Below are 24,270 nucleotides of genomic sequence, written 5' to 3'. Positions count from 1 at the left end.
ACCAATTGTGTTATCAGTGCTTGAAATATACACTTAGAGCAAAATAAGAATAGTGATCCAGGTTTCTAAAGATATGTATGTAACAATATTATATAAAGTGAGTTTTACAGTGTATGACATGATACTTTGGGAAAGTTTTTACTGGATTGATCAGGGAAGAAAAAGAGAAGTGAAGGACTCCTTTACTGAAGAAGGATAAACATGAAAACACCAAAGAAATGGGAAAAGTGCTGAATTAAAATGACCAGAAGATAATTTTATTTTGAGAAAAATTGAGAGGCAATCATTGTGTGAACCATGTCTTCAAAACAAGAGGCTCAAATTAAGATTAACAAAATGATTTAGGATTGGGACATTTAAAAAATAATTTTTATTAACCTTTATTAAGTAGAGACACAAATATTTATCAACAACAGTATAAGTGGTTTCAAGTATATTTCTATAATCTTTATTACAAGAAGATAAAATAAAGATGAATACATTTCACTGTCTTCTAGAGGCAGAGAAATGTCCATGATTTATTAAAATATAAGAGGTTCTGTTTTTAATCAGATGAGATTTGAATTCTTGCTATGAAAACAGTTAAATAATCTGTTTCTTACAAATACAGTAGTTTCATTTTTTTTTAATTTCCTTTTCCCTACACTCTAGAGGATGATTAAAATGAGATGGGATGTGTGTGTTTGTATGTATGCACATACTAGCATACAAACAATGGATATGAATCTAAAATATGTATGAACATAGCAACATTCTTTGAGCTTTCTGGGTAAACTAGGTAGAGATGGATTATTATCCTGCTTTTCTTCTTTTCTTGTCTCAGATTTCACACCTTGAGACTTTGCCTTCAGCGCACTTCTATGAAATATGAATTATCTTGGTCAGATCTGAAGGCAGACTTAACAACAGAAGCAGAATAGTACCAGAACTACCAGACATTAACAAACTGTAGGAAAGAGAAGAGCCACCTTCCCACTAGCAGGTGCTAGTTGAGCCTCTGAGCCAGGAAAAAGGTGGTATGGAGTTCAGAAAAGCCGCAGTTGGAAACAGTCAAACACATAATATGGCTCCCAGCCCCTGTGCCTCCAGTGACCAAAAAAAAATTGTATATTTACTTTTGCAATTCTGGGCACCTTGCATTTTAACAAAGTGATGTCACAATCGGTCATTCAACCTCATGGTCTAAAGTTACTTTTTCTTTTAATAAGAGAATAATCCCATGACTCCACTCTCTCCTGACCAGAGGAAAAGGAGAACAAGCTAATGATGCAGTGGGGATTGGAGAAAGATAAAGAGAGGTCGGAGGGGCAAGACTGAGTACAACTTGTGGGAAAGAGTGTGCTGTGAGTAGAGAGGATGCAATGGTCGTGATTCTCATTTGCCACTTGAGTCAGCACTTTTCATCAATTTCTTGAATCCTTGTTGAAAATGGGGAAACTCCTGAAGATGACTCATTCTCTGTATGGGAGGGTATTGTGCATTTCCTCCCCTAAGCCATATTCTAACTATTCATCTTATTGTTATCTGGAGATAATTTGCCTTTGAAAGAGATAGGATCCATCCTATTTAACACCCTTATTTCTTGTAACACCCAATAAGCCTCATAACCCTCAACAAAAACAACAATAATAAAACAGAATGGAACTCTCCTAATGGTCAATAAGAAAAATATTTCAAACCTTGATTTTGCTAGATTCCAAGATTCATCCTGGGCTAGAAATGTAAAAAATACTTCTCCCTACTTTTATACAGAAAGCTAATAAAAGTAGAAAAAAAACAGAATAATAATTAGTTTGCCCTTGGGGCAGGACCAGAGTAATGACAAATAGAGAAAAGAATTACTGACTTGCCCAGAGATAAATCCACGAACCTATGGTCACCTTATCTTCGACAAAGGAGGCAAGGATATACAATGGAAAAAAGATAACCTCTTTAACAAGTGGTGCTGGGAAAACTGGTCAACCACCTGTAAAAGAATGAAACTAGAACACTTTCTAACACCATACACAAAAATAAACTCAAAATGGATCAAAGATCTAAATGTAAGACCAGAAACTATCAAACTTCTAGAGGAGAACATAGGCAAAACACTCTCCGACATAAATCACAGCAGGATCCTCTATGACCCACATCCCAGAATTTCAGAAATAAAAGCAAAAATAAACAAATGGGACCTAATGAAACTTAAAAGCTTTTGCACAACAAAGGAAACTATAAGCAAGGTGAAAAGACAGCCCTCAGATTGGGAGAAAATAATAGCAAACGAAGCAACAGACAAAGGATTTAATCTCAAAAATATACAAGCAACTCCTCCAGCTCAACTCCAGAAAAATAAATGACCCAATCAAAAAATGGGCCAAAGAACTCAACAGACATTTCTCCAAGGAAGACATACAGATGGCTAACAAACACATGAAAAGATGCTCAACATCACTCATTATCAGAGAAATGCAAATCAAAACCACAATGAGGTACCATTACAGGCCAGTCAGGATGGCTGCTATCCAAAAGTCTACAAGCAATAAATGCTGGAGAGGGTGTGGAGAAAAGGGAACCCTCTTACACTGTTGGTGGGAATGCAAATTAGTACAGCCACTATGGAAAACAGTGTGGAGATTTCTTAAAAAGCTGGAAATAGAACTGCCATATGACCCAGCAATCCCACTTCTGGGCATACACACCAAGGAAACCAGATCTGAAAGAGACACGTGCACCCCAATGTTCATCGCAGCACTGTTTATAATAGCCAGGACATGGAAGCAACCCAGATGCCCATCAGCAGACGAATGGATGAGGAAGCTGTGGTACATATACACCATGGAATATTACTCAGCCATTAAAAAGAATTCATTTGAATCAGTTCTAATGAGATGGATGAAACTGGAGCCCATTATACAGAGCGAAGTAAGCCAGAAAGATAAAGACCATTACAGTATACTAACACATATATATGGACTTTAGAAAGATGATAACGATAACCCTATATGCAAAACAGAAAAAGAGACTCAGATCTATAGAACAGACTTGTGGACTCTGGGAGAAGGCGAGGGTGGGATGTTTCAAAAGAACAGCATTGAAACATGTATATTGTCTAGGGTGAGACAGATGACCAGCTCAGGTTGGGTACATGAGACAAGTGCTCGGGCCTGGTGTGCTGGGAAGACCCAGAGGGATCAGGTGGAGAGGGAGGTGGGAGGGGGGACTGGGATGGGGAATGCATGTAGGTCCATGGCTAGTTCATTTCAATGTATGACAAAAACTACTGTAATGATGTAGAGTAATTAGCCTCCAACTAATAAAAATAAAAAATAAAAAAAAAGAATTACTGACTTTCCTAATAAGATCTTCTGTACTATGGAATTTAAAACACGTCCATGCTTTCTTCTGCAAAATAATACACAAAAATAAAATATTTAAGTCTCCAAGAAATGATTCATAACTTTAGGTTTCAAATGTTTTGAAAGATGGCACTTTTTAATATATATCTACATGGGTGCTTAGTTGCTCAGTCATGTATGACTCTTTGTGACCCCATGGACTGTAGTCAGCCAGGCTCTTCCTTCCACGGGGATTCTCCAGGCAAGAATACTGGAGTGCGTTGTCATGCCCTCCTCCACGGGATCTTCCCAACCCGGGGATTGAACCAAGGTCTCCTTCACTGCAGGCAGATTCTTTACCATATGAGCCACCTGGGAAGCCTGCATCTATCATAGTATGACTTCAGTTTCTTTCTTCAAATTCTCACTTTATTCAAGAGTAAAAATGGCTGTGGTGTGATAGTCACATTGTCTAACAAGAAATAAATGGAAAGGTTTCTTTACACTGGCATGCTGTATGGTGAAATGGTAAAATTAAATCATATACTCTCAATTGTGTTATTAATGCTTAAAATATACAATTAGATACAACCTAAGAATATCAATAGAATGGGAAATACTAGAGATTTCTTCAAGAAAATGAGAGATACCAAGGGAATATTTCATGCAAAGATGGGCTATATGCAAGACAGAAAAAGAGACATAGATGTATAGAACAGACTTTTGGACTCTATGGGAGAAGGCGAGTGTGGGATGATCTGAGAGAACAGCATCGAAACATGTATATTATCAAGTGTGAAACAGATTGCCAGTCCAGGTTGGATGCATGAGACAAGTGCTCGGGGCTGGTGCACTGGGATGACCCAGAGGGATGGGATGGGGAGGGAGGTGGGAGGAGGGTTCAGGATGGGGGACACATGTAAATCCATGGCTGATTCATGTCAATGTATGGCAAAGTCACTACAATACTGTGAAGCAATTACCTTCCAACTAATAAATGAAAAAAAAAAAAAAAAAGATGGGCTCAATAAAGGACAGAAATGGTATGGGCCTAACAGAAGCAGAAGATATTAAGAAGAGATGGTGGGAATACACAGAAAAACTGTACAAAAAAATCTTCATGACCCAGATAATCACGATGGTGTGATCACTCACCTAGAGCCAGACATCCTAGAATGTGAAGTCAAGTGGGCCTTAGGAAGCATCACTACAAACAAAGCTAGTGGAGGTAATGGAATTCCAGTTGAGCTATTTCAAATCCTAAAAGATGATGCTGTGAAAGTGCTGCACCCAATATGTCAGCAAATTTGAGAAACTCAGCAGTGGCCACAGGACTGGAAAAGGTCAGTTTTCATTCCAATCCCAAAGAAAGGCAATGCCAAAGAATGCTCAGTCTACCACACAATTGCACTCATCTCACACACTAGTAAAGTAATGCCCAAAGTTCTCTAAGCCAGGCTTCAGCAATACATGAACTGTGAACTTCCAGATGTTCAAGCTGGTTTTAGAAAAGGCAGAGGAACTAGAGATCAAATTGCCAACATCCATTGGATCATCAAAAAAGCAAGAGAGTTCCAGAAAAACATCTATTTCTGCTTTCTTGACTATGCCAAAGCCTTTGACCATGTGGATCACAATAAACTGTGGAAAATTCTGAAAGAGATGGGAATACCAGACCACCTGACCTACCTCTTGAGAAACCTGTATGCAGGTCAGGAAGCAACAGTTAGAACTGGACATGGAACAACAGACTGGTTCCAAATAGGAAAAGGAGTACATCAAGGTTGTATATTGTCACCCTACTTATTTAACTTATATGCAGAGTACATCATGAGAAATGCTGGGCTGGAGGAAGCACAAGCTGGAATCAAGATTGCTGGAGAAATATCAATAACCTCAGATATGCAGATGACACCACCTTATGGCAGAAAGTGAAGAAGAACTAAAGAGCCTCTTGATGAAAGTTGAAAGAGAGTGAAAAAGTTGGCCTAAAGCTCAACATTCAGAAAACTAAGATCATGGCATCTGGTCCCATCACTTCATGGCAAACAGATGGGGAAACAATGGAAACAGTGGCTGACTTTATTTTTGGGGGCTCCAAAATCACTGCATATGGTGACTGCAGCCATGAAATTAAAAGACGCTTGCTCCTTGGAAGGAAAGTTATGACCAACCTAGATAGCATATTAAAAAGCAGAGACATTACTTTGCCAACAAAGGTCTGTCTGGTCAAGGCTATGGTTTTTCCAGTGGTCATGTATGGATGTGAGAGTTGGACTATAAAGAAAGCTGAGCGCTGAAGAATTGATGCTTTTGAACTGTGGTATTGGAGAAGACTCTTGAGAGTCCCTTGGACTGCAAGGAGATCCAACCAGTCCATCCTAAAGGAGATCAGTCCTGGGTGTTCATTGGAAGGACTGATTTTGAAGCTGAAACTCCAATACTTTGGCCACCTGATGAGAAGAAACTGACTCATTTGAAAAGACCCTGATGCTGGGAAAGATTGAGGGCAGGAGGAGAAGGAGATGACAGAGGATGAGATGGTTGGAAGCCATCACCGACTCAATGGACATGAGTTTGGGTGGACTCTGGGAGTTGATGATGGACAGGGAGGCTGGCCTGCTGCAGTTCATGGGGTCGCAAGGAGTCAGACACTGACTGAACTGAACTGAAGAATATCAATGCAGGTTTCCAAAGATATATGTGTAACATCATAAAAGTGAGTTTTATAGTATATGATATTTGATACTTAGGGAAAGAGTTTATGGAATGATCAGGGGAAAAAAGAGATGTGAATGACTCCTTTATTGAGAAGGATGAACAAAACACCCAAGAAAAACAAAAAGTGCTGGATTTTAAGAGACCAGAACATAAATTATTTTTATTTCGAGAAAAATTGGGAGGCAATTACATGAACCAAGGCTTCAAAGCAGGAGACTCAAATTAAGTTTAACAAAACACAATAAAATTAGGAAACTTCAAAATAATTTTCTTAATCTTTGTATTTTGAATAGAAACACATACATTTTAACAATATAAATGGTTTCAAATGTTTTTGTGTAGTATTTATTGAAGCTTCCCTGATGGCTCAGATGGTAAAGAATCTTCCTGCAATGCAGGAGGACCCAGGTTTGATCCCTGGGTCAGGAAGATCCCCTGAGAAAGAAATGGCTACCACCCCAGTATTCTTGCCTAGGAAACCCCATGGACAGAGAGTAGCCTGGATGGGGGGCTACAGTCGTGGGGTCACAAAGAGTTTGACACAATTGAATGAATATTTATTAAAGGTATAAAATAAACATAGATACATTTAGTCTTCTAGAGATAAAGAAATGAGCAAAATTTATTAAAATAAAAGAGGTTCCATATTTAGTCAGATGAGATTTGAATTTTTTCTAATAAAGAAGTTAAATAAGATGTTTGTTACAAATACAATAGTTTTGATTTTTTAAAATTTCCTTTTCCCTACATTCTGGAAGTGATAAAAAAGATGGTGTGTGTGTGTGTGTGTGTAACTTTGTTTATAATGTTCATTTTATATTCAATTAAAACTATGTTATTGTTATGAAAATCACATAGGCAGCAAAGGCAAAACATTTCAAGTATCTATAAAGTGCAATGCATGTTTGCTTAGTCCATGTGAAGCATTTGGAAGATGCTATAGTTTATCTGGTATTTTTCATAATATAACAAGTGCATTTTTCCTAAGTCAACCTTCATACAAAAATGTGAAGAGTTCAACTTGTAGTACTATTATATTTTGAGAAATAAAACATAAGAGGCTCCTTCCTCATCTTGACTCAGTATTTTTAAAATCAACTTTGGGTTCTTAATTATTACCATTTAATTAAAGTACAAAATCACAAAGCAAATAGAGATGTCAAAACAAATTTCTTAAGATGTATAAAAGTGAAAGTGTTAGTTGCTCAGTCCTGTCTGACTCTTTGTGACCCCATGGCTGTAGTCCGCCAGGCTCCTCTGTCCATGGAATTCTCCAGGCAAGAATACTAGAGCATGTAGCCATTCCCAACCCAAGGGGTTTTCCCAACCCAGGGTTTGAAACTGGGTCAATTGTATGCAACAGTTATAAAAAAGGGGGAGACTTGGGTTTTGATATCTCTGAGGTTAGGAAAATCCCATTCAGGTCCTAGGCATCAGAACTCACCATGTTCGCAATCCTTCTTTGACCTATTCGAAAACCACTCAATAAAACGAACTGCTCCCTCTAGCCCTCAAAAGTGTAATTGTTCAGTATTTATTACATAACTTTTAGGAAAAGATGTTTGGGATTGATGAGAGATTAAAATCTTCAAAGCACATGTAAGGATGATTTTTTTTTTTTTTTTTTTTTTTACAGATAGATAAGCATAAGGCAAGAAAGATCTATGGAGCAAAATGAGACCGCATATTTATGTGATCAGGGCTTAGATTACCTTTCCTTTTCCAAAATATGAAAGTAACCTGTGAGACTACATACTTGGGCAGAGATTTGCAATTCTTATGCGGAATTTTGTAACATCAGAGAAGACACACAAATGTGAAACCCTCTGAACCCTGGGATGCACATGAAGAAACTATTATATGGCAACTGCAGGTCTAAATTAGAAGATATAAGTGCATAAATATCCAGAAAGAATTTAAAAAGAGCATTAAAGCTATTTTTGCTTCCAGAAAAAAAAGATCAGGATGGGAATTTTCAACCTAGTAGGCCATACAAAAGATTGATATGATTTTGATGTATATTATTTGGTAGGAATTAGGTTTTATTTAAATTTCAGCAGAGAGAATTTCTAAGAATAGATGTATAAGTTATGAAATTCACAGTTGACCATATACATTAAATATTCATGAAATTATTTATCTTGACTCTATAATTTCAGTGTAGGTACACAAGTTTCATCAATTTTAAAACACACTGCAAAATTTAAAAATTGTAACTAAAAAAAATTGTAATTATAACAATGATAAATGTTAATTAGACTTACTGTGTAGTTATTGCTATGTTGTATACCTAAAACCAATATAATTTATATATCAATCATGTATTGATAAAAAATGTAAGCATGTGTTTTCAAATATATGAAAATTATTTGATTGATAAGACACAATTTGAAACACTTTACAGATCCCAGAAGTAGATAGTAATAATATGTTGCCATTCTAAGTAAGTCTAAATCTTCATTGCATAATACTTTTGTCCCAAGAAGCACCTAAATAAACTGTTGCTTACAGATGTAACTATATGTACTTTCACAGTCTTCATCCAGAGCACCTCTTCTTGGGCTGTATATTATGCAGTTCTTTGGATTTACAATGTGAAATAAAGGAACTCTGTAATGAAGAAGAAATGATTAGTATATGCGAAAAAGAATGGTCAAATCCAAGGATAAACTCAAAAAGAACAAAAAAGTTTTGATGCCAGAAACTTACAGATCTTGGGAGAGAGTAGAATTGTCCTCCCACAACCAGGCATGATGTTCTTCACTGTAAGAAAGTCCAATCCAGTAAGAATTGGAACTGAACTTCATAAAATCCTGCTTGGAAACAGAGACCAACACATTAACCTATTTCAAACCTGCTCTAGGAAACATGTACTTTTAAGAAGGTCAGTGTCCAGTATCAGATTCAGTTTTTCGATTCTATCAGGTTGGTACAAAAAAGTAATTGTGGTTTCAGACTATAAATGTTAAATCATTATAACTAGGCTCAAACACATCTTTATTAATCAAAATAGGAACCATTACAATCAACACATTTTTGCCAATGAGAAATAAGTTTGTTTATTCCTGTAGCATAAAAATCCATGCTTTGGGATTTGATGAACTCTTGGAAAGCATTTTCTGCCTCCTGCTGGTTGTGGAAGCATTTTCCCTGCAAAAACTTGTCAGATGCTTGAAGAAGTGATAGTCGATTGGCAAGAAATCAGGTGACTATGGCAGATGAGGTAAAACTTTGTAGCCCGATTTGTTCAACTTTTGAAGTGTTTGTTTTTCAACCTGCAGTCAGGCATTTTCATGGAGAAGAATTGGGTCCTATTTGTTGGACTATGCCAGTTGCAGGCATTGCAGTTTTGGTGCATCTTATCAATTTGCTGAGCAGACTTCTCAGATGTAGTGGTTTCACTCAGATTGTAATGGATTCAGAAAGCTGTAGTGGATCAGACCAGGCAGCAGACCACCAAACAGTGACCATGACCTTTTTTTGGTGCAAGTTTGGCTTTGGGAAGTGCTTTGGAGCTTCTTCTTGGTCCAACCACTGAGCTGGCCATTGCCAGTTGTATAAAATCCACTTTTCGTCACATATCACAATCCACTTGAGAAATGGTCTGCTGTTGAATAGAATAAGAGAAGATGGCACTTCAAAATAATGATTTTTTTATTTGCTGTCAGTTCATGAGGCACCCACTTTTAGAGCTTTTACACATTTCTAATTTGCTTCAAATGCCAGATGATCACAGAATGGTTAATGCTGAGTTCTTGGGCAACTTCTTGTGTAGTTGTAAGAGGATCAGCTTTGATGATCCTCTCAATTGGTCATTGTCAACTTCTGATGGCTGGCCACTGCACTCCTCATCTTCAAGGCTCTTGTCTCCTTTGCAAAACTTCTTGAACCACCACTGCACTGTACATTTGTTAGCAGTTCCTGGGCCAAATGCATTGTTGATGTTGCAAGTTGTCTCCACTGCTTTATGACCCATTTTGAACTTGAATAAGAAAATTGCTTGAATTTGCTTTTTGTCTAACATCATTTCTATAGTCTAAAATAAATATAAAATAAACAGCAAGTAATGTCATTAGCAAAAAAAAAAATAAAGTGAGAAATGCATTAAAATGGTATATAACATAATCACATTTATTTAAGAATGTATTCCAATATCAAACAGCAATTTTCAACAAGGCAAAACCACAATTACTTTTGCACCAAGCTAATACAAACTAAAATCATTTTTAACTTCTAATTTAGGAGGTGTAGTCAGTCACTTGCCTCTTGGTTCTCATTCATCAAATCCATTTCTGAGGAAAAAATACCACAAAGTCTCACTTCTTGAAGGAATGAAAAATGTCATAATGAGTTTTCATGAGTTTTCATGGAGCACTTCCTTCATAGGGGACCATCAGTCAAATCTGATCCCAAATCAACAGCACATTGAGGGATAAGTGTTAGCACAAGTTCTACAGGGAGCTAGAGAACTTTTACCAAAGAGCTAATTGTTTTATAATATTCTACATATACTTTCACATTACACCCAAGAGTGATAACAAAAGCCATATAATTACAAAATAAATTAGAAATTTAATTAAAGAGCTAAAAATAAGTTATTTTTAGCTAAAATATGTTATTTTTATTTCTACTTTGAATTCTTTCTAAAACTTTATCTGTATTTTATCTGTCAACACTCCTATAATGTAAGTCTTTGAGAAATTTTGGGTTGATTTTGTGACGGTTTCAAAGTATAGGATATTAGTTCAAATATAATCATCTACTTATTATCTGATTAAAGACTTGAATCAAAGTATTCAACTTACATAGATAATATATTTTCTTAAGTCAAAGAAAATGTAGAAAATCAGAATTAAATACTTGCCAGTTCATTTCTGGTTTGTATCTGAAGTAGACTGGAATTATGAGAAACACAAAAATTCCTACTGTCTTTCCATGTTTTTAATTCATCAGAAATGAAATAACAGTTGCATTGGTAGCCAATCCACTTTTCTTGGCAAGAATAGCAGCCAGATTCTAAGAGAAAAAATAAAACATGACTAGATGATGTTGGAGGTTCAATTTTTTGTTCAGTGTTATTTATTTTTCAAAAATCATTTGTTATTCATGTACATTACCGTACGTGAAATAGATCACCAGTCCAGTTTTGATGCATGAGAAAAGACCCTTAGGGCTGGTACCCTGAGGGATGGGATGGGGAGGGAGGTGGGAGGGTTTTCCAGGATGGGGGACACATGTACACCTATGACTGATTCATGTGAATGTATGGCAAAAAAGCACTACAATATTGTAAAGTAATTAGCTTCAAATTAAAATAAATAAATAAATTTTAAAAAAAAGAAGGTTCCCACATGCCACTCATGATGTAGCCAAAAAATATAAATAAATGAAAATTTAAAAATAAATAAATCAGCAGCCAAAAAAAATCATTTGTTATTTATGAATCTTTTCTACAAACATCCTTTGGGAATTTACTGCATGCACCACAGTTCAGGGAATATTAATTTGAACGACTCAGACATGACCCTTTTTCCTCATGGAGATTATATTCTAGAGATAGGGGTAGAATTATATAAATTTCAATCATTTATGAACTATATTTAGTGATAATTTGGGTAAGTATACAAAAAAATTAAGTATCTTCAAATACAGTGTGGCAGATGGTAGGATGGGGGACAGTGGTAAGAACCTTTTTGAGAAAGCTACCCAAAGTTGATCTCTGCTGTGTAGTTAAAAGTAGACTATGCTGGCATTCTGTTTTGTCCTTTTCTTTGTCCATTTGTCTTTTACATCTATGCTAAAACTGTGACTGCTCTTATGCCTCTGGGTGAGTATTGCTTTTGATCAAAGACAATATTTACATAAATCACAGCAAAATGAAAGCAAATTTTTGGTAAAAAAAGAAAGAAAGAAAAGTAAATTACATGAAAGAGATATGTAAAGAAGGAAATCATTTTAGCATATTTCCTGAGTCACAAAAGAATTCTGAAGACTTCCCTGGTGGAATAGTCTTTAAGACTTTGGCCTTTCAGTGCAAAGTTTCTGATCGCTGGTTGGGAAACTATGATGCCATATGCCACGTGGTGCAGTCAGAAGATCAAAAAAAAAAAAAAAAAAGAATTCTGGATATTTTATCTTCAAAATGAAAATAAAAGAATAATTAGCTTGAAATTAGACCATTCAGTTTACTAGTGATAAAGTCCTCAGCAACAGTCAAATCTTTGTCAAATGAATGGTGCTGAAATTTTAGAATAGAACGGTGATTACCAGGGGATGGGATGTGGGGTAAATGGGTTTGTTGAAGCGTTCATGGGAATTCCTTGGTAATCCAGTGGTTAAGATTCCAAACTTTCACTGCCCGGACTCTGGTTCAATCCCTGGTCAAGAAACTGTGATCCCACAAGCCACATTTTGTGGTCGATACCAAAAAAAAAAAAAAAAAGGTATACACTTCTCCAGTTAGAAAATGAATGAGTTCTGGGTATCTACTGTGCACCATTGTAACTAAGGTTAACAATACCATATTACTTACTTGTGAGTTGCCACAGGAGTTGTTCTTGAATGTTCTCACCATGAATAGAATGATAGTTGTGTGACATAATGGTGATGTTAGTGAGTGCTTTGGGATAATAATATTGCAATAATAAGTGTACCAAATTGGCACATGGTACACAAAACTTGTTGCTAAGTTGTGTCTGACTCCTTTGTGACCTCATGGACTGTAGCCCACCAGGTTCCTCTGTCCATGGATTTCCCAGGCAAGAATACTGGAATGGGCTGCCATTTCCTTCTCCAAGACATCTTCCCAACCCAGGGATCGAACCCATGTCTCCAGCATTGTAGGGGGGATTCTTTACCACTGAGCCATTGCAGAAACACCTCACATTAAATTTATGCAATGTCTTTTATCAATTGCATCTCAATAAAGTTGGAAAACTGCTCAGGGGAGAAAATGATACACGTGAAGAGATATATGAACACAGAAGACAACTTGGAGAGCATCTGAGTATAAAAATACATTTAAAAACTTGGACTTTTGTTGGGTGATAGGGTGAGAAACCAGAGTACAGTGGGTTGAAAAGCAAATAAAAGATCTTCTATTTTAAAAAAAAAAAAATCTAGGACTTTGAGCTGACTTTCACTGGTTAAGTAAAGTTTAGAATTGCATTAATCTCCATATTACTTTCTAAATTATGGAAGAAGCAGAGGTAAAGGTAAACAGATATAAAAGTAAATGTTATCAACAAACATAAGCAGGTAATTAGAATTAGCTAGACTATTTACTGCAACTTATTTTTTGCCATTTTTCTTTGCAATTTATTTTTGTTAATTATAATACTTACTGTAATTTTTGTGTTTATTTTTACATGATCACTCACATTGGAAAATATATCATTTCAATATAATAATTTTATTATTATTTAATTATATAAATAGTATATAATGTATTTAATACATTTCTTATTAATACATTTAATACAAGTGTTTAATACATTCTTAAATGAACAATGAAATGAACTATCCTACAATTGCCACATCAATTGGTATGACTGTAATATTCCATTAAACTTCTGTGTGAGAAAACCAAGAAACTGTTAATTTCCTTCTCTACCAACACAAAAATTTTCCAAAGTGTGAAACCAACCTTCACCGAGTTCTGTGGAGGGTCCAAGCTGAACACTTTGTTTAGTAAGTGCTGTAAGAAATGATAAGAAATTTACTTTGTCAGCTAAACACTTACGAAATAACAAAATATTGTTGCTGTTCAGTCACTAAGTCCGTGTCTGACTCTTTTTGACCCCATGGACTACAGCATACCAGGCTCCTCTGTCCTCCACTATCTCCTGGAGTTTGCTCAAATTCATGTACATTGAGTCAGTGATGCTATCTAACCCTCTCATCCTCTGCCACCCCCTTCTCCTTTTGCCTTCAATCTTTTCCAGCATCAGGATCTTTTACATGTTAGCAAAATGAAACTTTTCTTGTAAGATAGCTTCATCACAATTTTGATTTTTTTTTATAAAGCCTTGACTATAAAAACTTACAATTTTTCAACAAAACTCCCAAAGCTGCCATCAACAAAAGGCATATTACTCCTAAAACTCCAGAAATCAACCTCCATGGAGTGGTCTGAAAACCTGTAAAGAAAGAAAGATAGGGTAATGATTTAAAGAAAAAAACATGGGAATTCTTAAAAACAGAAACCAGTGAAAGGATCCAAAAAGTTCTTTGGCTTGATAACCCAATCATTTTGCCAGAAAAATGCTGGAAAACGAAGATATTCCATTCAGAACTCCACTTGTTACCAACATTTTTATATAATGTACTTTATTCTTCAGTGAGATTATCCATACATTTTCCTCTTCATCCTGTCTATCTCAGTATTTACCTTTAATTTTTTAATTTGGCAAAGAAGCTTAGAGATCTGTAGTAAAAAGAGGTCAACAGGCCCCAAGTTCTGTTTAATGGGCTGATATAATGAATTTATTTTCACAAAAACAACAGCAACAAAATCATAAGATAGAATGTGTGACTCCCATTAGGTAGATGAGAAAACTTACTGTCCATTAACAAGGCTGTTTTTCTCAAGGTTCAAAGCTATGAAGTATCCAAGTCAGAATTCGAATGAAAGCTTTTCTAGACCGAGAACCTTTCATTTAACATATTCTATCATTATCATGAAACTATTTCAATACTTGGGTGTGTTCAGTTCAGTTCAGTCGCTCGGTTGTGTCTGGACTCTTTGAGACCCCATGGATTGCAGCATGCCAGGCTTCCCTTGGGAGCATGCCCTTCTGCTAATCTCAACATATTCACTGCTCTAAGAAATGTCAAGCTGCTGATAGCTTTGTAGAGGCTGTACCAGAAAGAGAAGACATGGGAGTACTCTGGACCTGCTGTGGTGAGAGGCTCCACGATCAACCTACAGGTAGTACCTTGAGAGCTTGGCTTTATTTCCACAGTACATTAACTTATGACATAAACATTCATTTTTACGGAAACCATTTTTCACATATACTACATTTTCTCATGCCAAAAATTGCTTACTTACAGACCTTTTCCCTAAAATAATCTAGCATCAGGAGATTCTGCATTAACATGAGTGCACCCCAAAGTGTGGTGTCATGAATAACAGTGCAATATGTCAAAATGTTAATCTGGATGATTCGGGGATGTCATAACACAAATGGTGAATTTAAAAAAGCACTTTCAAGCATCGAGTTGTTAACATTTAACATTTTCTATTTATGCCCAAGCTAGAATTATATTGTTTACATTTTTTCCTCATAAATTCAGATCCCAATCAGAATTTAGAGCTATCCTTGTCAGAATCGACTCTTTAAATCTGTTGACAAAGCTTCACAAAGTCATTGCTAAGTTACAGAATGAAGAATCAGAAAAGTGAAATTGAAGTAAAAAGTGCTGAAACATAGGAAGCCTAAAACTGCATCCTTCTTATTAAAGCATTCCCTGAAATCAGCCATGCTCATGAGATATCTTTCCCAGCTATTTTCATTTTTTTCATGTTATGACTTGGGATGCACATACCTGCCATGTGAGATGTTGTCCAATATCAGTGAAGGTAAGAGACGATGGATGCTGGTTCAAAGAAATGAGATTAGATCTAGAAGCTAAGCTGGAGGTTAAGGAACCGGAAAGTTGTGAAGAAATCCTTTAAAATAAGAAAAACTGTGTATCAAAGTGTGTTCAGTTCTTCTGCCGATGAGACATGGATGTGTAGTATGAAAAGAGACAGTAAAATCATTGTCTTCTAAAATGCTTCAGGAACCACAATACAGGAAATTCTCACGGAACTTGCATAATGTAGACCCTTTGACTATCACAAAATAAAGTGAGAGGAAAAAACTTTTTCTAATGTTTGAACATCAAAGTCATCTAAAAAAATTACTTGGAAAATGGAATATATGGGCAAACCAAAGGTAAATTTACTTAGTGTAAAAAAATTGACACTGAATTTTCCTTTTTTAATAAGGAGAAATATTTATTATTTGCTTTGTGTCAAATATAGATTAAGTCACGAGGGATATATTAGCTTATTTTTATCCCTGGATATGACTCAATAATAAAGATAAACAAATATGTTTGTTTTACCAATGAGAAAAGTAAGGTACAGTAAAGCTAAAGTACTAAACCAAGTTTACTTACGTTTGAAACCCTGGTAGTTTTTCTCTAGAGCACGCATGACCTGTATTTCAAATCAACCCTATCTCTCTGGGTCTATAAGTTGTGTTGATTTTCATTTATTATTTTTAGTACAGAGTGGTTGGACTTTTTCATCTCTCATTCTGTGCTTCTGATCTCTGCCACTTTAACCCAGGTATGGAAGGCAAAGATATAAAAGGTAGAATCAGAAGACTTCCCATGATTGCCCTATAACACATACACACACACACACACATACACACACAAATATACCCTACGACTGCTTCAGCTGGTCTAAACCTACACACTTAGTGCTTCATTGATACTAGCATTGAAAGTTTCTTTTAATACTGGACTCTTTATTTTTACTAATATATTAATTATTATAATCATTTATTGTGTATCTAATTCAGATAAGAAACTGATAATTCAAATCACATATTTTTGTCCTCAGAAGCATAACCTTAATGGTAGGAATTTCAGATGGGGGCAGATAGGCAGATTAAGAGCCAATAACAGAGACCTTGATCTACGGTTAAGCGTCTGGAAATGTAATCGACCGTTCATCCACATACAAAATAAATTCTCAAGTTCTTTTGTTATTTATGTTGTTTATTTTTAAGCATTATAATATTACAATATTACATAAAATGAATCCCAGTCCCTGCAGCCCCATGACACTAAAATTCATATATTTACTTTTGTTAATGCAACTTTGGGCACCTTGCATTTTGAATATGTGATGTCGGAGTCAACATTCAACCTCATGCTCTGAAACAATTTTCTATTATGGTAAGAGAATAATCACATGACTCCTCTTTCTGTTTTTTTTGCCTATTCATTTACAGAGTATAAATTACCATCAAACTGCATTCATCATAGGAGCTGTCAGAACATAAATGCTTAAGGCAACACTTCCTTCTCAAATTACTAGCAGTTTCATCTCAAGATGTCTGAATTCAATGAAACTTTGTGGAGAAAGCACTAAGTCCAATAGTGTAGAGTCAGTACAGGTTTTGAATGTACCCATAGAAAGATCTTTTCTCTTAAAATTATTGACTCTAAGATAATTCTATATGTTATTTCAGAGATGGGAAAATTATATCATTTTAAAATGGACAATAGAAAAGAGTTAAAATTGTTACAATTCAGCTTAAGTTGTTGAATCAGCAATGGACGAGATTGAAATTTTACCCTATATTAAAGCTAGATATGGGCTTCCCTTGTGGCTCAACTGGTAAAGAATCTGCCTGCAATGTGGGAGACCTGGGTTCGATCCCTGGGTTGGGAAGATCCCCTGGAGAAGGGAAAGGCTACCCACTCCAGTATTCTGGCCTAGAGAATTCCATGGACTGTATAGACATTAGAATTATGATTGCCTTTTTATCTGTATGATTGCCTCTTTTATCTTTAATCACCTAAAGTGCAAAACATGAACCTAATCTGTTTTTGATGTATCACCAGGTAAAAATATTAAATACATACATTTTAGTCATGATTATGATCATTTCATTTTCACAGATATATGGGTGTCTTTATTTTAATGTTTCATAGTGATCTAGTTTTATTCATTGCAAATTTTCCTAAGAGCTTTTTTCTTTAATTTTTATTTGCAGGACAATTGCTTTATAATGTTGTCCTAAGAGTTTTATATACTTTTTCTGAAAACTTAGCTTTTATGTTATTTGTATAGTTTTTTAAGTCACCTTATTTCAGTTTTATGATGAGCATTTTATTTATTTAAATATTTATCTATTAATTTGGCTGCAACTGATTTTAGTTGTAGTTTGTGGGATTGTAGTATGTGGGGTCTTCCATCTTCATTGATGCATATGTGATCTAATTCCCTGATCAAGTATTGAACCCAGGCACCCTGAATTGGAACTTGGAGTCTTACTCACTTGACCACCAGGGAAGTCCCTATAATGAGTATTTTAGATTATAAGCAATAACCAGATAATTTACTTAAAATTCCATTCAATGTCTAACAATCAGATTAAGTGTTCAACTTAATTGTGTAGAATATTTCAATGTCTATCAAAGAAAGTGATGCAATACCTGCCTTGAGAAAATATTGATTCATATCTACTTTCTAACTGAAATACATGGGAATTCTGATGATCTGCAGATGAGATAACACCTGAATCTTCCCAATCCACGCTGGAACACAAATATTTCACAGAGGAGGAATTAACAAAATTGAAATGAAGAAAGAAATCATAATAAGATTAAAATTTGAGTATAGTCTTTTAGGATAAATAGACTTGGAAATGTGGAAGTGTGGTTACTATAAAGTGAGAAATAGTTAATAGAGCTGCCTCATATCAAAACCTAAATAAGACAGAAAAGATTTCAACATATTGTCTATTCTTATCTTTTTTTAAATAAAAGATGATATTCATACTGAAAAGTAATAAAATCATAAAGTTTATTACTTATTAGAGGTAACACCCTTGTAACTACCACATCAGTCAAGAAATAGAACATTTCCAGGATGTTCAAGGTTTTTGCTCATTTAACTTTCTAATTTCTACCCCCTTTCTCCTTCCAAATATCTCCACCACCTTGACCTCTAACACTGCAGTTTAGTTTTTCTTGTTTTTAAAATGTGTATAACCAGAATAATATAAAATTTTTGGTGTCTAGTTTATTTTGGTCATGTCCTTGTGAGAGTGATCCAAGAATTCCTCCCCATCTTATTGACACTAACTAAACTAGATGCTTGGGCTTCTCTGGTAGCTATGCTGGTAAAGAATCTGCCTGCAATGCAGGAGACCCCAGTTTGATTCCTGGGTCGGGAAGATTCTCTGTAGAAGGGATAGGCTACCAACTCCAGGATTCTCAGACTCCCCTGGTGGCTCAGATGGTAAAGAATCTGCCTGCATGTGGGAGACCTGGCTTTGATTCCTGGGTTGGGAAGATCCCCTGGAGGAGGACATGGCAACCCACTCCAGTATGCTTGCCTAGAGAATCCCCATGGACAGAGGAGCCTGGTGGGCTACAGCCCATAAGGTTGCAAAGAGTCAGACACAGCTGAAGTTACTAAGCATTCATGCTCACAAGTTAGATGCACATTACTACTGTGACCCACAGATAAGATGTATGGATTGACTGAAATCCATGGAGGCCCAGTTGTGATACAGAATCCACTTGGATACTGAGGTGGAGTCAACTCTACCCAACACAAAATGGCTAGCAATGATGATCTATAGGAAACTTTAAAGTGCTGAACTTCTAGAATGAACTTTAGGAAAGTAGTGATAACTATCAATAATGTTTCATGTTTGTCTTTGCTTTGTTTTGCTATTTTCTCAAGTTTATTCTTTCTGAATGAATCTTCCACTGATCTACATTTACAAGTTTATTTTGAAGCACAGTGAAAGGATGAGAATGATCTTTTTGTGTACCTATTGTAATCAACTAAAGTACGTATTTAGGAGGGCTGTGTTAGAAATCTTCAAGTCTAAATTCAGCAAGAAAGAATGTTTATAATAGAGGCACAATGAGTTCCCTGAACTTTGATCTGTAAATATTGAGCATATCCACTATCTCTGAATTTACTGCTTCTGATGTGGAAGGAACCTCTTGTTAAGAATATAGCAGAATTTGCTTTAGTGAAAGAGTTATTAATAGTAGTGTAGCTGAGGTATCAGGAGGACAGGAAAGTGGAGATAGTTAGTGTTAACACCAAGGAAATAAGCATACTGACTTCTGTTAACTCTCTTTTTTCTTTCCACTTTTTATTTTGAAATTAACATAAATTGACAGGAAAAATACACAGTACCAGGATTTCCCTTGTAATAACTTACATAACTAGAGCACAACATCAAAACCAAGATACTAACATTAGTTGAATCGATAGCTCTTATTCAGATTTCACATGCATATGTGTGTGTGTATATATATATCCATATATATACAAATGTATGTGTGTGCTCAGTCACTAAGTCATGTCCAACTCTTTGTAACCCTATGGATTGTAGCCCACCAGGCTCCTCTGTCCACAGGATTTTTCTGGCAAGAATACTGGAGTGGGTTACCATTTCCTTCTCCAGAGGATTTTCCCAACCAGGGATCAAACATACATTTCCTGCATCTCCAGTAAGCAGATTCTTTACCACTGAGCCACCTGCAAAGCCCCATATGTGTATATAGTTTTATACAATTTTATCACATATGTAAATTCATGTAAGCACCATCACATAATTTGTTTTCATATTCTATAAAATAATTATCACCAATTATTTTATTACTCTGAAGTGATATTATTAAAGGCAAGATAAATAACTGAAACCTTGTTTATCAATTTTCATTTTAATGAACTGGTTTAGTCAGGGAGAATGCTAACATTTACTGAGCACACATACTTACTGTAGTGTTGAGTATGTATGTTTTATATACCTTAAGTAGATGATTATATTTAATCCTAGGGAAGTATTTTGGTATTTCACAAGTTTACTGATGCAAAAATTTATTAATACACTAGAAATTCTCTATGCAATACCTTCTTTAAGGTGAAGATAACACAAGTATACCTAGCAATAGGAAATCATTTAAACTTCTCCCACCTCTGAATAATTTTGTCTTACAGTTAAAGATCCTGACATCATTTAAAGTTGAGTAGCTGACCTCTTATTGGTCATTCAGTTCCACTGAAGAAAGTTTTCTAAGAATTAATTGGGGTTGTTCTTTAACAGGTCTTACTCTGGCTTTCTCTAAGAAGTAAAGATGATCACCTTGGGGCTTCAATCAAGTGAGAAATATTTGCTATTGGTGAGAACACGATTTTCAGATTTTATTCAACATATTATTTTAATTTGACCTCTGACATGTTACCCACTATCTTTGTATTATTGGTTTTGGATACTGCATAGTTGTTTTTACAAGTATGGTATCATTTTACATTTGCAATTTTACCTGACAGTTACAAATACAGTCATAGATATTAACCAGACACATTACACAAGCAAATGTCCCTTTTTGCATGAAGTTAAAAGTACCAGGGATACTGGTGGTACTCAGTTATGTTCAGTTCTTTGAGACTCCATAGACTGTATCCCACCATAGTCCTCTGCCCATGGAATTTTCCAGGAAGAATACTGGAGTGGGTTGCCATTTCCTCCTCCAGGTGATCTTTTCAACCCAGGGGTTGATCCCATGTCTCCTGCATCTTCTGCATTGACCGGTGGCTTCTTCACCACTGCACCACCAGGGAAGCCCTACCAAGACTGCTACTGCTGCTAAGTCGCTTCAGTCGTGTCCGACTCTGTGCGACCCCATAGACGGCGGCCCACCAGGCTCCCCCATCCCTGGGATTCTCCAGGCAAGAACACTGGAGTGGGTTCCCATTTCCTTCTCCATTGCATGAAAGTGAAAAGTGAAAGTGAAGTCGCTCAGTCATGTCCAACTCTTAGCAACCCCATGGACTGCAGCCCACCAGGCTCCTCTGTCCATGGGATTTTCCAGGCAAGAGTACTGGAGTGAGGTGCCATTGCCTTCTCCAACCAAGAGTACTGCTTCCCATTAAAAGAAATAAAAGGACAAATGAGCAAGAAAACCACAGCAGCAACCAATTCTACATCTGGTTCAGATATAACTTAAGCTCAAAAAAGAAATAAAACAATGTGAAAGTTTTGGACATATCTAGATCTTCCTCGGCACTTGACTCTGCTTGGTAGCTATTTTATAAAGTGAGATGTCAACAAAGAAAAAAAGAAGCATTCAAATAATAATGATCTAACAGCTAATGTATATTTTGGATAAAACATTGGCACTCTCTGAGTGTGTGGAGTTAGGAGAGGCTTATAAAACCAGAGTGATGAGAACACACGATTTGTTTCAAAATTTCTTAACATCAGCCCTTAAGGCAGGAATACCCAGCTTCTGGGATCTAATGGCTGATGGAGCTGATTTAATCTTTGCCCACCTCATGCGAAGAGTTGACTCACTGGAAAAGACCCTGATGCTGGGAGGGATTGGGGGCAGGAGGAGAAGGGGACAACAGAGGATGAGATGGCTGGATGGCATCACCGACTCAATGGGCATGAGTTTGAGTAAACTCTGGGAGTTGGTGATGGACAGGGAGGCCTGGCATGCTGTGATTCATGGGGTTGCAAAGAGTCGGACACGACTGAGTGACTGAACTGAACTGAACTGAACTGAGATAAAGTGCACAATAAATTTAATGCACTTGAATTATCCTCAAACCATCTCCCCCAACTCAGTCCATGGAAAAATTGTCTTCCATGAAATCAGTAACTGGTACCAAAAATATTGAGGACCTCTGTCTTGATGTTCATTTCTTCTAACTGGTAAATTCCATCACCTGAGACAAGCAAAGTGTAAACGCTTCACAAAAGAGCTGCAGAGAGCTTGCTTTTTGGCTGCAGCTGTAGCTTGTTGTCCCCACGCAGCTGGAAAAAGTGTCTCTGTGGTGAGCTGTTGGAAAGCCTTTGGGTTCTCACTTAAGCAAACTGGTCACTTTTGAGATTGAAAACTCAAGTATTTTTTACTAAGTATCATTAAAATGGCACTGAGCCTCTTTCTTGGCCTTTAGGCCAAGCTTTTCTACACTGAAGAGCTCTACAGTCAGAATCTGTTGATGAAATGGGCATAAGGAAAAAGAAAGGGGAAATAAAAGGATTCTCTAAGAATGATAAGATGTATCAGTACCCAAGCAGGAGATGATTCATCAATAAAAATATGTCAGTTTCAAGAACTCAAATTTTAACTTTTATGCAAAGCAGAGAGTGTCAATTTACACATTACCAAGCTCCACTAGCCTGAAATGAATCTTGGGAAAAAAGGATTCACATAAAGGATTATCATTAGAATTTTATAATTTATTCTTTAATTCTTTAGTTTGCAGGTGGCCTATAATTTATTATAGTTAACATAGTTAATAATTATCTGTAAAATAGTAAGCTATTTTGGTGTTTATGCGAGCTTCATGTGAGATATTTTGCATAATTTACCTTTATAATCTTCATTTACCCTGTTATTGTTAGCATTATTTCTTAAATTTCATAGCTGAAGACACAGTATTATCAAAGAAATAAGCTCCAAGTCAACTAACTAGCAATGGCTGAGTTGAGTCTCATTAAATTCTGTCAATCTGTAATAGATAAAAACGTCTGGAGTCACTTTGCATACTAGTAGGAGAATATATGCTATTTTGCTTCAGTTACCCTGGTAATTTTGAGTCTTTATTTGATTTTAGATACATAAATAACCACAGATATTTTGGATATTACTACATATGCAAGTATGTAAATATTTACATAGTAATTAATATTACATAGTAATTACATTGTAATTCTACATTTGCATACTTATATAGTATACACACTACATGCATCCTTGACTATGAAATATCTGATTGTTCTCATGGAGGTAAAACCCAGATTTGGACAAATAATTAAACAAGGCTATTACCATAATTTTTGAACAACCTAAGTAGTTTTTAAAGTCTCAGGAAGCTTTTAGTTATATGCTTTGTCTCCTGGTTTCCCTATTTTCATGCCGTCTGCCTTCTAAGAAGCATAATTCAATTTTTAGAAATACCTGTCTATATGTGTGAATTTCATGATAATTGCATACATAAAATAAATTCACTTGAAGAGGATATTGGCACCAAGATGGATAGTCCTTTTTAGAATCTATTTGTATCTCTTTGAAGTTAGATTTCATGGGGGTGAAAGAGATTTTACTTTGTTCCCTCCTTCTACTATTGGTGTGTATGTGCGTTTATATGTGCGCATGGGTGTGGGTGTATATGTGGTAAGAGAAGTGAAAAATCTTTGACCAAAATGGTGTAAATGCAAAGATAGAAGTAAGCTTTATAATTTGACTGTAGCAGTTACAGAATATTTCCTGTTCACCACATGTGTTGTCATGTTCAGAGCATTTCAACAGGCACTAGGGGTAGAATGATGTGAATATATATTTTAAGAAAAGGTTAGAGATTTATAGCACATTTTATCAACAATACCAGAGAGGCCAATATAAGAATTAGGTACTATAAGTCTGCTTCATGACATAAAGTAGAAAATATGACTTACGACTTTAT

At 35.9% G+C, this 24,270-nt stretch overlaps 1 protein-coding gene across 1 annotated transcript; it reads right to left on the bottom strand.

Moving 5' to 3' along the window:
• Positions 1–6,166: 6,166 nt before the first annotated feature.
• On the bottom strand, positions 6,167–15,829 carry LOC110134639 (natural killer cells antigen CD94-like). The gene is made up of 6 exons (XM_070464008.1): positions 15,588–15,829; positions 14,084–14,176; positions 13,684–13,734; positions 10,903–11,054; positions 8,748–8,851; positions 6,167–8,648 (listed from the first exon to the last, which is right to left on the bottom strand). Exons 1-6 carry the CDS (start codon positions 15,592–15,594, stop codon positions 8,528–8,530), a joined length of 528 nt encoding a protein of 175 aa, XP_070320109.1. The 5' UTR covers positions 15,595–15,829; the 3' UTR covers positions 6,167–8,527.
• Positions 15,830–24,270: the final 8,441 nt, after the last annotated feature.

The sequence above is a fragment of the Odocoileus virginianus genome, unplaced genomic scaffold, assembly GCF_023699985.2.
Source record: "Odocoileus virginianus isolate 20LAN1187 ecotype Illinois unplaced genomic scaffold, Ovbor_1.2 Unplaced_Contig_11, whole genome shotgun sequence".
Classification (NCBI taxonomy): domain Eukaryota; kingdom Metazoa; phylum Chordata; class Mammalia; order Artiodactyla; family Cervidae; genus Odocoileus; species Odocoileus virginianus.
The sequence above is the reverse complement of the archived record's forward strand: the minus strand, read 5'-3'. Positions and strand labels throughout refer to the sequence as shown.

Excerpts from the sequence above, each read along its gene's own strand:
- LOC110134639 (XM_070464008.1), bottom strand. Across the intron at positions 11,055-13,683 it reads CTCCACAGAACTCGGTGAAG|AATCTGGCTGCTATTCTTGC; the intron begins GTTGGTTTCACA and ends TTTTTCTCTTAG. Across the intron at positions 8,649-8,747 it reads TCTACTCTCTCCCAAGATCT|AGTTCCTTTATTTCACATTG; the intron begins GTAAGTTTCTGG and ends TCTTCATTACAG.